Genomic DNA, 14,885 nt, shown 5'->3' on the forward strand with positions numbered 1-14,885 from the left:
CAGCGACCCACAGATCGGTCCACTCACAGCGCAGATATACTGAAAAACACTCAAACTCCCTTAGAGAGAATTAAGTACAACTAGCGTAGTGTTAATTTCAAGAGGAAGGAAGTTACACAAGCGCTGCCAAAAATAGAGAAGTTTGAGCTTAGTGCAATAAACAAAATGAACCCTTTTGGGTTTACCAAAACAGGCAAGTCAGAGGTGATTGTGATGTAGGAGAAGATAATGAGAACAAATGTAGAATCATTTTCCAACAAAGCTAACCCACACGATCACCTTTTGGCAGGAGGTCAATTACTCAACAAAATTTGGACAAGAAGCAGTACAAGTACCAGCCTTTGATTAGCCATGCCTGACAACTATTGACCTCTTAACTTTAGTAGATGTTTATTTACCTGATTTTATTTTCAATGTTGCTTTTTTTCCAGAATGTTTTAGTTGCAACTTTGCCTCTGAATGGCTGCTCAAAAAGAAAGCTAAATATATAGCAGTGGTGAATGGCATATTGAGTCAGTTCTCCGGCTGCTGTTGCTAATTTTGCTAGCTTCAAGGGATTTTCAAATGTAGGCATTCAGCTTTAACCAATTACTATCCAGGAAGCAGGATGTAGACACAAAGCAGCTGTGCTGTCACAGCTTCATGTAATAGTCATACTGCTCACTGTGCTGCTTTCATGCAGTGTGACTGGCTAAGGTCCAGTACTTTTTACACTCGTCTCTTGAATCCGATTGTGAATATTCAACAAAAATGGAGTCAACCTTTATTGTGAAACTCAAAAGGGAAGTAAACTTACTATTTGGGCATAGGTCAGTATGAGATGTTCACAATATGATAAACTACTACAGCTTCACTGTTTTTAATAATAAAAAAAGAAAAACTGTACATACCAAGAGCTAATTGCTTTAAATTAAAATGGGAAAGCAGTACTTAAATGTAATGCTGCCAAATCAAAAACGCATATGGATTATTATAGTTGAAATAATCTTTTGCACAACTTTTTAGGTGTTTGATATTAACTTGGTTAAAAAAACGTAATTATTTTTTGTTTTTGCCGTGGTCATTCATACTGCTAGTTAAATGCAATCACAATCAGACTTCTGTGTGAACAATTTACGACTCCAACATAACCAGCCAAGGAAGAACATTGACATTACACAGCAGAACACTGTTTACAGAAGTAATAATATGCCACCGTTTATGGATCACTTTTACAGTTTTCTCAGAAATGGGAGTGGACAGTATTTTCACAAAATCACAACAAGACCAAGGAAGTTAATATAAATAAAGAACAGGTAATAAAACTTCCCTTTTGTGGAGAATTGACTGCAATTTCTGGAGAGAAGTATGTTTGGATGTGTAGTCAGAGCCAAGAGAGATTCTTTCATAATTTTAATTTTCAGCCATTGTTCCAGATTGACCGTGTTTAGCTTCTTATGGGACAGAATTATGATGCCTCTCTCACGTCAATGACTGCAGACGCATTGAAAAAAATCAGATTTAGTACCGCACATGGAAGTGGCACAAAACAGATTTTAGGGGGGATGAAAAAAAAAATCAGAACTGGGTTGTTAAGACATTCAAAAAAATGTCAGATGTGGGTCACATGTAGGTAAAAAAAAAAAAGAAAGTGGATTGAGTCACATTTTCCTGCTGTTAGAATATAGCCATGGTCATTTTGCTCTTCATAGAGAATCATATGTCCAACAAGGTGATGTAAACCGGTTATAATCTGGCTTTCTAGTTGTTACTAGGTATGTTCTTCATAGTTTACCGGTTGTAGTCCTAAAACAATGTTAAATTCTTTTAATAAGTCTTTCATAAAAGTATTCAGTGTGCTTCTTTACCTTCACCACCATGACTGTACGTGTTTTTTCACGTGGTAAAGATAAAGTGTAGTAGAGTTCATTAAACCAGTTGACCTGCAATGCAGCAACAGGTGGGGGAGGGTGGTATATGAATACCCAATTGTCCAAGCAGTCTAAGAAAATCATGGTCGCTCTGGCAATTTCTCTAATAATCAAGTCTTTAACAACTATGAAAAAACGTGCTAGAAAAGTTTACAACAATGTTGAAAGAAAAGCTTTAAAAAAATTTAACCTTTTGCATCTCCATATGCGTAAATATAGCACAATCTACGTAATGGGTGTTACACACTGCATTTCTGAGAAATTACATATTTTTCCCTAGATTTACACAAGAAGTGGGAATTCCTGCGCAATAAATACATTTGAGGAACAGCATTTTTATGACAAGCAGGGGAATCCCACTAGTGGAAAAAACAGAAGAGACAACAGTTTTAAACCCAAATGCTTATTAATTATAATGTTTTACTAATGCCAACTAATGCTGAGGAGAACTTTAAGAACTGACTTTGTAAAAACGAACAAATGAAAAAGGGAAGGGAAGCATTACTGATGATTTTATAGCTGGTGTGCCTGAGCCTAATGGAAAGACATCTGACTGGTGAGGTCAAAATAAAGAAAAAATATAAAAATAACATAGAAAAAACCCAAAACCCAATCAGATGGCCCAGAAAATCAGAAAAAAAAAGATGACGAGATGAAAAAAAGTCCCGTTCTCTTCTTTCCACGATCATGTGGCTGAGTCTTGTGCCTTCTAGAGCAAACCCAAGTTCAAAGTTCAATGTATATTTAACAGAAGAGATGGATCACTAACAGAGAGCGAAAGACAAAGAAGAAAAGGAAAACATTTAAAATGGTGCAGGGTAGGCAAATGACCCCGTCATAAAACGCACGCAAAAATGATGTCGCTGCAAGAACATCAGAATAAAGGACAGCCCCTTTCCCCCCCCCACCATCTGGGGTGAAAGTACGGAGTATCAGGTAGCAGGCAGAAATGACAATATGATGGGAAACATAAATGGTTTGTCAAATAAGAAACAAAACATATGTCGGTCACATGAGGTGACAAAGTAAGAGAAGGAAAAGGAAAGGAAAAAGGTAGACTAAAACTTAACCCATCATTTTCTGGACAATACTTGGTAAACATCATCTCCAATAACCTTTCACAGTATTTTTGCCTCAACGACCAAAATGTTGTCCATACTGGACTTTGCTCAACTGATTTTTTCATTTATTTATTTATTTTTATGAAATCAGTTGTTCCAGACTGAAAGGTTTATAGGTGAATCCCTGAGAGAAGTCATTCTCATGAGCAATGAAGTCATAAAAACCAACCTATTATTCATTCAGTGACCCACAAACAGTAAAACATGCATCACAGCTCCACACATTACAGCCTGTACTGGTACTGCAGAAGGCTTCCTGGAGCTGCTGGAGAGTTAAGATCCTCACTAAAAGTATGTTTCGTCAGCACCAACAGGCGGCTGAACTAAGAGCTTTACACAGACTGATTCACATGCTGAAGAAAGACACCTGTCTTCTGCTGCAGGATTAAAGTCCTGGCAGGAGTACAGCTACTGTGACTCACTCACACACACACACACACAAACACACCTACAGCAGACGGGAGAACCCAGGCATACTGGATCTTCATGCCCACAGCAAGACAAGGAATCTAGGAACAAGTGAGCAACCAGCAGCTTTAATAGCTCAATAATTTGAAGAAAAATCTTGTGTGATTACTGTGTATAAGGACTACACCACAAACCACATGGAACAACACAATGAAGAAACAAGCTGCACATCGCTACCCACCATTATAGCCCTCGAAACATTCGTTTCTTACAAGTCACTCTATATCAGTGATGCACCGATCAGGATTTTGTCCTGCCAATTCCAATTTTGACCAATATAGCTTTTTGTCTTTCTTAAGCCTGGAAGTGCCAAAATAGAAAAATATACAGCATGCGATTTGATGAGGGATTTTGTTTGAGCTACCAGGTCACTTCTGGTTCTTGTTAAAAGTTTATAAAAGTACATGCTGTTTAATGATCCACACAAAGTTGTGGTAGCTTTTAGCTTTAATGTACTTAGTTGACAGAAGTGAAAAATAAGATCGATCTATCGAGAGCTGTTTAGAGCCGATCAAAGCTAAACGGGCAGATTTCAATGTATGACTATTTCATTGATGCCTTGCAATATTCAAGTCTGGTTTGGCTTATTTTCTCAAAAATATGGTATGTGCCAGGTTTTTTTATTAAACAAGTCGGGCAAGTAATTTTTTTTACACAGGCTCAGGTTGGTTTGCAAAGCTTTTCTGACCATAAATCAAATCAGAATTAGTAACGAACGTGTGGCATTTATTCAGAAACAGTTGACTGACGATCTCAAACACTAAAGATGTGACAACCCAAAAAAAAAAAAAAAAAATCTTCAGAGCTGTACAGTTTCATTGTTGACTTCTCTGTAACTAGTTACATTAAGTAACATTTTGGGAAGAAAAAAATAAACTTTTCCGAGTAGCTGACTTGAGTAAAATACTGGGCAGTGCCAAGTAACCCACTGCGAGTTACTTCACTGAATGAAGAACAACGTTTTAACCAGAAATGCATGAGACACAGACACACACACACACACACACACACACACACACACACACACACACACACACACACACACACACACACACTCAGTTTGCTGAAGTGAAACTTCTTGTTTGTACACAAGCTTCATTGTTTTAATGTTATTTTTAATTTACTGAGCCTGCCCCGCCATTTGAAGGTTGAAAAATACAGGAAACACCATCTATTGTAACTAGAAGAACTTTAACCAGTTTTACATGTTCCACCTACTGTATATATTGGTTTAATGTGAAAAAGCTAATGTGTTTGGCTTGAAAATTGTTTTCTCCATCTATGTTGCACATTATTTGCTTTTCATCTTTAAAATAACAAAACATATATATATATATATATATATATATATATTAAATCAGTTGTTTTGATCAGTGATTCAGTAATCAAGCAGCTGTTTGTCAAATACCCTTTCCTCTTTAGTCAAGTAATATCCTGGAAGGCTAGTTTATACTTGTACTTGAGTAAAACTATGTTGAAGTATTGCTACTCTTAATTTAATACAATGTTTTGTATTCTACCCACCTCTGTATACTTTGGAGAAGCAACAAAAGTCTAGAGGAAAATGTTCAGCAAATCATACACTGACAATCAGACTTTTAGCATTCTGGTACACACTGAAATGACAAAGTAAAGAATAATATAATCTTGAACATTCCCCCCCACTGCTGCAGCAGATATCTCTGACAGGGCCTGTGGTCTCTCAAACATATCTGTAGATATTAAGCAGAGAAGGAAAATACCAAAGTTCAAACAAAACCTCCTTATCTAAGTTAAGAGGAGTTTTGAGAAGCAGACCAGTTTACAGTGTGACCTTTTCAAAGCTGCTCCTGATTGTTCCGTCCTCAGCGGTCCTACAAATAACAATAAGCAACAAGTGAAAAATGAACCACCCAAAAGTGTCGCAGCGTGACTTGACCCACTTCATCATCCACAGACGGGAACAAAGACATTTCTGTCCTGAAAACTGCTCTGTATGCCAGATTAGAGGCTAAATAAATGTAAAATATGTCCACTGTTTGTGGAATAAAGTTGGTTTGTGCCAGCAGACAATATCAGAGGGCTAATGTAACTGACACCTCGTTGTATCCTTTTCCAAGTGGACCGTGGAGAGACGTTCTGGCTCAAGAAAGCTGACTAAGGCTGGCTAACGACAAGAGGGCGAGCTCATTAAACTGAGGTCCGCTCCTGTTAATGTTAGCTAACTGTCCACTTAGCATGCAGGCAAACTTAACAGCGGTAATAACTTGACTCACATCTTTCTGCTCTTGTTTGTTGTTGAACAAGTTGAATCGCTGGAGTCGCGCTTTCATCCCATCCGCCATAAAAGTCCCAAAAACTGGACCTCAGCGCTTATATGTCCGTTGCTCGTTTCTTGCCGTGTGTGGAACTTCAATACAAATTCTATGGAAAGTTCATTTTTGCTCTCTAAAAACCAAGGAAGATCATGCGGTTAGTTCTCCAAGCGGAGAACACAATCCCGCGTTCATATCCGGTTTCAATCCTCAAAGTAATGAATACAATAATGAATGCGGCATCCGACCTTTTATTTTGACGTTTGACGAATTAACTTCCGGCTTTCTTCTAGCAGTGTCTTGGGATCTTGACCTGGTTCTGCCCTCCAATGTGTTTTGGGGATGGGCTGGACAGTTCCTGTCCGCAGTACTCAAAACTTTAGGCGGTAGATGTTTTTCCCTGAGTGGTTAACGTTGTTAACGTTACCTCTGGAGGATTATATCATTTTCCTCGCGGGTATGCTGGTATATAAACAGGGTTTCCTGCATGACGTCAGACCAATCCCAATCTGGCAGGAATGAATGAACGCCTTTCAGGGGTAATTAATGCGAAAGATCTTGCAAAAGAATTAATGTCAAAGTTGAGCGTCGTACAATTATGGAGGTCCAAGAGTAGTACCACAATTTAATGAATGAATAAGTGATTATTTGAAGTTCTGAATTAAAAATAGAAGTTAAATACTTAAACACTCATAATGCACAAGTTTTTTGTTCCTATGAGTCAATTTCTCTTTAAAGCATTTAGTGATATGTTTAATACATTACTGACACATTTAAATGATTTATGATCAGTTTTTGTTTTTTATATTTAATTATTTCAGCTTTTAATCATGACATAATATTGAAACCAGATGTCTACATAGACTGTATAAAAAGCCAAGTCTAACTGTTTTCAATTAAAATATCGTCTTGAATAGTAGCCCAACCCACAGATCTTTACCTCTTCCCATTTTTGTCTCAAAGGGTCCTTGAAAAAAGTAAAGAAAAAAGATGTATGCAATAAGCATTGTTTTAATGCTTATTTTAATTCTGAGCTAATCTGTCAATTACATCGGGGCACTTCTGGCACACAATACACACAGTTCAGGTATTATTAAGCCATGCACATAAACTACATAAAACAATATAATTTTGCATTCCTTGATTGCCTTTCGATTCAACAAAACGATAAAACCTGGCAATGTTTACTCATCTTGCAAATTTTCAAACCTTTGCAAATATCACCACTGCTTTTAATTTTAAATAACTTGCAATATTTAATTATTCATTGCAGATTGCAAATAAATTTGGCAAAATAGAGGAAAAAAAATTCGATAATTTCTCAAGGCATTTACTCTGTGAGAGTTTGCACACTTCAGTGGTGACACCCAGTGGTTGCTTTAGTTTTAACTGTGCAGCAGAAAGGAAAACACGTCACCCTGAGAGGATTGCCATCTCTGGAGGCAGAGGGGGAAGTTGAAATTTACAGCCGTACTGCTTAAATTAGTATCTGATGGTGCATTTTCCCACAAATAAAAGCTGCTTATTCACAAGAAACACACAAGAAATGTCATAAATGAACAGCAGGACAGGTCTTTAATTTTGAAAAGAAAAAAAAAAAAAAACAGTTTCAGGAATACCTAAAGTTTTAGTTTTTAATGTAGCATTTATTGCTATTTTGGATCAAAACGAGTGTGTCGTGGCCATGGTTAGGAAAACCCACGCTAAGCAAATTCCAAAGCTTTATAAATACGCCTTAAATGTTGTCCTTATATGAAGCTGCTCTCTCTAAGCAGTCATGCTGCTCATGGAAAATTAAAGCGGTTAATAGCCACAAGAGTGAGGGCAGGCTATAAACAGAAAGAAAAACTTTCTGGTAGCAGCTTGCTCAGTTTGTAATGTAATACAAACTTTCTGGTCATACGTTGTAGTGGTTCTCATGTTCAGCAAACAAAACATGTCCTCGTCATGGAGGACATTTTCTGCATGTTTACAAAATACAAAGATAATCTCCGGAGCTTGAAACACAACATTTATTTAAGTCTAATGTAGTTTAGACAACAAAATCTAAATGCTGAAAAAAATGAAAAACACAAGAATACACTTCATAGTATGAAAAGAACATGACTCCAGCTTTTAAACACAAAGGCAGAGTGCTGATGTTTTGGGCTTCTGTTGCAGCCAGTAACTCAAGGAGGTTTTATCATTTCAAGTGGAAATGGATCAGATTTATACTGACGTGATCTTTGAGCAAGAATTACACCTTGTCATTGCAAGTAAAGAAGTAGAAACTAAAATAGGATAATGTAGAGAATTGATCCTCTTTTCAATTCTTGCAGTAAAGCTTATAATTCATACTCATGTAGATTGACTAGAAGTGCTGTGACCTCCCCACAGTCCTGATTAGAATATGACACAATATCTGAGGAGGGAGCTAAAGATTAGGGTGATGACAAGGAGGCCTTCCATCCTTAAAGACATGTGAAAGTCTTTATGTCTCTCTCAATAGAATTAAATAAGAATAAACGAAGAAAAGGCTTTCTAAAATGCGATTTAGTGTGTAATGTGTTCCTAGTTAAACATTCTGCCAACAGCCTTGACACCAGTATGACCACTGAACAGGTTTTTTGCACAGCTTTGAGATTTATCTTTGTTGATGGAGAGATGCTAATTTAAGACTCTTTCATTCAGACTTGATTATGCAACAGCTTTGTCCATTTAGCCATGCGCCTGCATCAAGGGCTCGTTAAAATGTTTCACAAATTCATATTCCTGACACCAAAAGCCGAAAATGTATTGATCCTTTGTTTTTTGTTCCTTAAGTCTGTAAGACCTCCCCCATATCTCTCAGACTATTTAAGCCCATTAATCCCTCATATGGCTCTTTCTCCAAACATCTTAAAATCAGTAGGTGATATGCTGCATTCCAAAGGGATTTCTGGGATGCAGTGTTTGGTGGGATATTTTGCTTCTGTGCTTTAGAACTCTGCATGCTAATAATATATTTTACCATAGGTGGGACTTTGACTGGGATTTATACCTACACCAAATTCCGATCTTAGTTATTTACATCCAATGTCAAAAGTGTTTTTCAGACAGGATTGCATATATATTTGTTGCATCAGTACCATTAAACTGTGGTATTTTTACCCAAGGACATCATATTGTGAGAATCCAATATTATCTACATTATATCTTCACTTGTTAAGTGAAAGCTATACTGACAATTTATCAGTTGTGTTTGTGTTGTTCTCTAGCTGTGGCGTAAACTCACAGTAAATGTTTTAGTCTTAACATTTGCAAATAGCCAGACTAGTTTTGTATTTACGTCATTTGCGGGTTAGAAAACCTTTAAAATGTGTTTTAATAATGCTATTTTATAAAGTCAAAAACAAAGCTGCATGACGATCCCACATTGCCTCGTAATTACTGTCTTCATTAAAAGCAGATCGACATGTGTGTGTGTGTGTGTGTGTGTGGGTGTGTGTGTTAAACCCCAGCTTGACAGAACCGGATCACAACAGGTGGTCAGTCTGACATCATCGCCACCATCGTCCTCACATTTCTAACAGGGCTTAGAGCATAGCTAGAACAACAAGCACTCACGCGCTCATAAACTCCACAACAAACACACTATGACAGGAAGTGGTCTCCATGGTAACATGGTTTCATATCCTGGCATGGGCAACATGATGCACTCTCCTTTTCTCTCAGGCAAGAAACCCCAGAAACACGCTTAGACTTCTAAAGTCTGTGTTTATTTCTGCTACGGCGTACGCTCAGTAGTATTTACAGTACACTCCACAGCACATGGAGGCTGTGCTCACAGCCGGCCGAAGCATGCAGGTATTTGTTATACGACCCCCCAGTCTCAGAACATGTGCGCATGTATCATGTGAGCAGCAAGGGGGACGTAGAGGCTAAGGTCATACTGACATTTTGATTTGCATCTTCCTTTAGCTTTGCGTCTAATATCCCTCATTGTCTCTGGTATGTTGAGCCGTGGGATGCTATCTGATGTCTCTGACCCGACGCCCGCAGCAGCTGCAGCTCTGCTGCTCCTACAGAGGCTTTTGGAAGCTCACGCCATGTGGAGGAAAGTTGAAAGGATTAGAGGTCAGCAGAGTGTGTCAGTGTACACACAGTGTGGTGACGAATGGGATAAAAGCCCAGCGTAGGTGGGCTGCAGAAGGATGTCCGATTAAATACCAATGCAGTCACACTGAACCTCCAGCCAGCTTTTTATCATATAAATAAACACAAAGAACAAATATAGTCCCTGCCACACTGACCCTTGCTCTTAATTCCCATCTCTGTCCTACATGCCATATATCTTATAAACCGAATCAATATTTACAGCTTGAGCTTGTGTTGATGCGTTTATTACCTATTCAGGGAGAGCTCCATTTGATTTATGAAAATGCATATAGTCTGGAGAGTAGCTGGAACATCCTCTTAGATTTGGTTTAAAGGTCATAATTCATGTCACCTTTAGAGTTATGCCTTATAATGTCGAATGAGTTCTGTAAGCAGACGTCAACATGGTGCTATGTGGAAACATAACTGGGACTCCAGTCAAGCACAGTAAAAGCCATTATCCATAAAAGGAGAAGAGTGTGGGACAGTGGCGAACCTTTCTAGAAGTGGCTGGCCTAACCAACACGACTCAACTGGGAGGTCACAGAAAATCCAGGAACAAACTCTAGAGCACTACAGGCCTCACTTGCTTCACTTATCAGAGTTCATGTTGAGAAAGAAAAGAGATTGGATGAAAAATGACATTCGGGGTAGAGTTACATCACTGCAAAGCAACATCAAAACAATAAGGCCGCCCTCATGTTTTCCAACACACATCTCCATGGGCCACCGTATTGTCAGCCCCTTCAACTACCAATACGGAAAATGTATTTTTTATGGACAGAGGGAGCGTAACAGTGTCTTATGTAAATGTGCACCAGGTTTTTTTTTTCCTTTCTCATTTTGTTGATAATAATAAGCTTACTGAAAGAGTTTAGAGCTGGATTTACTTCTGAAACGGTCCCTGGGAGGTTCATTTTAAGTGGAAACTGCTCTTCGCTGACATGAAGAGGGTTTGTTCATCAGATCACACCAACAAATAGCAAAATACAAATCTGAGAAAGGATAGTTACAGATTTATTCAATATGTTTATCTGTCTCCAAGCAGTTATAGGGTTGAAGTCTACTGGATGAGCTGAAACTGTTCTGATCTGAACTTCCAGCTCCTCCAACACCATGTGTACAATCTAGAGTTAAGCTGTCATAATCTATTTGGTATTACAGTTGTCTAGATTTACCTTGGTTTGATTGGTCTGTGCTGTTATTCTCATGTTTATAATTTTTCTCAGTATTTCTTACATAAGTTGCCCATGTTTATCTACCATCCGGCCTCAGTCACGGATTACAGTCATTCAGCTGCTGTTATTTTGCCATTATCTCCGATCTGTACACATTCTGCCTGTTTGATGATTGCCACTGTCTCCACCTTGGGAGATGTTCCTTAATCCACTCTGCTATTTCAGATCTCTGTCCTTTACGGTTTAGTCTTGTTTACTTTCTCCATCGACACTTTGTGCTTTTAGTTTCGGTAAGTCAACAAAGCTGTGTTTGTTTTTCACCTGCTGCTTCCTGCGTCTGGATCCTCAACTTTTCCATCGCCTGCTTAACTTCAGTTCAGTCTCCCCGAGACTTGTAGCAGACCTAAACCTAATTTCTGTCTTTATCATGTTGATTTAAGGAAACTTGAGAGAAATTAATACTTTGAGGACATTTATTCAAAGGAATAACAGAAACTGATCATCTAGTCATCAGGACCAGTTAGCTATAATGCAGATATCTAAAGAACCTGACAGAAATATTCAAACCCCTTTAACTTTTCCACATTTTGTCATGTAACAACCAAGGCTTTAGCATATTTTATTGGAATGGTGACAGACCAACACAAAGTGCTGTGTTTTTATAAAGTGAAAGGAAAACAATAGTTTTATAGTTGTGTGCAGTTACAGCTTCAAGTCTTTTTGGATATGTCGGCACCAGCATTGCACACTTGGACACCGTAATCTTTGCCCTTTCTTCTTTTGCAAAATAGCTGAAGATTGGAATAAGAGCACCTGTTAATGTCTATTTTTAGGTCTTGCCACTGATTTTTATCTGGATATAGGGCTAGACTTTAACAGGACCAATCTAATATAGAACCATACTTTGATCCCATTGTAGCTGTGGTGCTATGTTTAGGGTCATGGTGCTGCTGGAAGGTGAACTTTCACCGCAATCTGACAGATTTTCTTCCAGGATTGCCCTACATTTAGCTACAGGTCTCCAACAATAAAGAAAAGAACAAGGATTCTGCCTCCAACATGTTCCACAATGAAGATGCTGCGTTCAGAGTGATGTGCAGTGATGGTTTTCCACTAAAAACTGCATTTCCTATGCAGGACAAGAAGCCGTAAGGCCACAGCATCTTTTTCTACATGTTTGTTGAATCCCAACATTACCTGCTTTTTACCAAAGTCGCACAAAGGCCAGATCTGTGGAGCGCAGCATTATAGTTGGCAGCTTCTTGGAATTATATCCTCTATTTTCACAGCTTAGGTGAGGGACTGTACCATAATCAGCTTGCAGTTGTATAATATTTTTCTGTTTTCAGATGATGAATTGAAAAAGTGCTGAATGAGAAGTTTAATCTTGCCATATTTTATAACCTAACATTTATTTAAAGTTCTCCTTGATCTATCTGTTATGTGGCTTTGATCTTCATGCACTTGTACATCAATGTTCTCCAAAAACCTCTGATGCCTTCACAGAATAGATGTAGTTACACTACTAAGATTAAATAAAATATGCAGGTGAACTCTGCAACTTCTGAAGCAAATGGGTGCACTAGATTTTATTTAGGAGTGTCGAAGTAAAAGGGGACTCAGTCCAAGTGCCACACATTTAAGATTTTTTATTTGTGACGATTCTGAATGTGCGCTCTCTGTTGGTCAAATAAAGTTCAAATAAAGTTTGTGGGTTAGGTGAATAAATATGAAAAAGTTAAAGAACTACTCTACATGCATTTACAATATGTATGTATTAATGTTTCCCTGCACACATTTGCACATGTTAAGACACTCTTTATTCCCACAGGTGCCTACCTTGGTGCTGTCCAGGCCCTGGAAGACGTAGCAGGCACACTTCAGCGAGTCTTTCACCAGGCAGGCAAAGACACTGGGCTCCTGGCTGTTGTGAATTAACTTGGTCACTTGATGAGGACGACATTCAAACAGCACCGTGTGTGTCAGAGGGTCCCAGAGACGGCGCTCAGCTGGGACGGACACACACCGCACCCAGGATGCAGACACACACAGAAGCACAGTCTTATTGCTGCATGAAGGAGAACCTTTTGCAGCATGATGTGGCCCAGCACCCGGATCCTTCTTGGAGGACCTGCAGATCTCGGCCACCACCCAGGGCAGCATGGCCATGGAGGTCAGGTGGTGAACTGCCCTGAAACCAATCATTGTCAGCTGGTATCTTATCTCTTCTTCGTCCATCTGCCCTCTCCATGGCGTTCCCCTATCCCAAGCACCGGCACATTTCTGGGGACTCTGAGCCGCAGAGTTGAGGTGTGAAAGGGAGGGACACGAGCAATTGTTCGGGGTTAGATTATGTCGCGTTTTCTCAGAGCTTCGTGGCCTCTGGGCTTCACTTTCTTTTGGTTTCACATCAAAGTAAAGTCCATCCATGGTTTTCAAGGACCAGTGGCCTCCACTATACCTGTAAAACATCAGTGAAAAGTTATGGAACATCTAATTTAGAGTTAATTTTAGTTATCTTTCCAGATCCTCATTCATTTAAGTTCAATTTATTTGCATCGCTTTGCAAAACCTTTCCTAGACTTTGAGCTTTTGCGCATTTTGTTATGGCACAGCTACAAACTTCACCATATTTGATCAAGATCCTATGTGAGAAGCCAACACAAAGCAGGTCCTAATTGTGAAGTGAAAGGAAAAAATGAAACCTAGATTTATTTATTCCTTCAATCCCCCCCAAAAAATACTTCCATAAAGCGGGCCAAATTTGAATATTTAAAGAGAATATTACAGGGCACTGTATACAGCAAAGATTTACAGCAAATGTCATCTAAACATGTACCTACCAGTGCAAACAGATTCAATTCGCATCCAGTTATGTAAAATTCACAATGATGCAGGTGTAATTTCTGTCAGGCAAATTTATTTCAGCATAATCCAGTCTTCTAAATTGAGGTCCAGTTCTATCATAATTATAACATAATGCACAGTCAGCTCGTCCTTTAAGCCCGACTGATAAAAGTTTTAATTAGGCAACCCAGCAGAGAACAAGTTGAGTGACTTTTACAGCTACAAGGACAAATAAGCACAACACATGTATACAGAGAAACTTATATATGACCTTTTGTGCGTCCAAACCAGGAATCCCAAGGTTTGTTTCAGAGAGAAAGGTTATGATGAGTTGTCTAATTTTAAATGCAAAGACCGCTCGGAGATCATCAAATTACACCATCCACGTAAACAAAATGATCATGTGAATAAGTGTGGAAGAACGCACGCAAAGCGGCTCCGTACACCCACCTCATCATGGTTGACCTTGTTTCATTTTAAATCCTTAACTTGAGTCAGCTCAGACTGAAGATCTTTCCGCTACACTGAGACACCAAGCGGAAGTAAAGACCTACACATTTCACATGTCATCTGCCATAAAAGAGAGAGAAAAAAAAAAAAAAAAATCTGCAAGAAGCAGTCCTCAACACACCGGCATCTAAGTGATTTAAATAAATCTCGTCCACAAAGAGCCCAATCTCATCATCTGAAGCCGGTCTAATGTCCTCCTCTTGCAGGACCAACCTTACCGGTTATACTCCCTCCTGTCCGGCGTGTCTTCACCCGCAGAAACGCATTAAAAGGAGGGCTGTCGGACAGCGAGCAGCCCGCTCATACCCACGCCACAGAAGAAGGAGAGAGAGACCTTTCCACGTACGGCTCTCGCTGTTTGTAGCTCGAGTTAAATATAGAAGACAGGGCCGATCCGACCTCCCTCCTCTGCACAAGTGCACGGCGCCTGATGATGGTGTA

At 39.0% G+C, this 14,885-nt stretch overlaps 1 protein-coding gene across 1 annotated transcript in view; it reads right to left on the reverse strand.

Moving 5' to 3' along the window:
* Positions 1-14,850, reverse strand: part of tbc1d1 (TBC1 (tre-2/USP6, BUB2, cdc16) domain family, member 1) — a 62,811-nt gene extending 47,961 nt beyond the window's left edge. The window contains exons 1-2 of the mRNA XM_081608780.1: positions 14,385-14,850; positions 12,927-13,548 (exon numbers count right to left, since the gene is read on the reverse strand). Of these exons, the coding sequence (XP_081464906.1) occupies positions 12,927-13,548; positions 14,385-14,392 (630 nt within the window). The 5' untranslated portion in view covers positions 14,393-14,850. The remainder of the gene's footprint in view (positions 1-12,926; positions 13,549-14,384) is intronic.
* Between the last annotated feature and the right edge of the window lie 35 nt (positions 14,851-14,885).

Source organism: Poecilia reticulata, chromosome 1, assembly GCF_904066995.2.
Source record: "Poecilia reticulata chromosome 1, P_reticulata-male-v2, whole genome shotgun sequence".
NCBI lineage: Eukaryota > Metazoa > Chordata > Actinopteri > Cyprinodontiformes > Poeciliidae > Poecilia > Poecilia reticulata.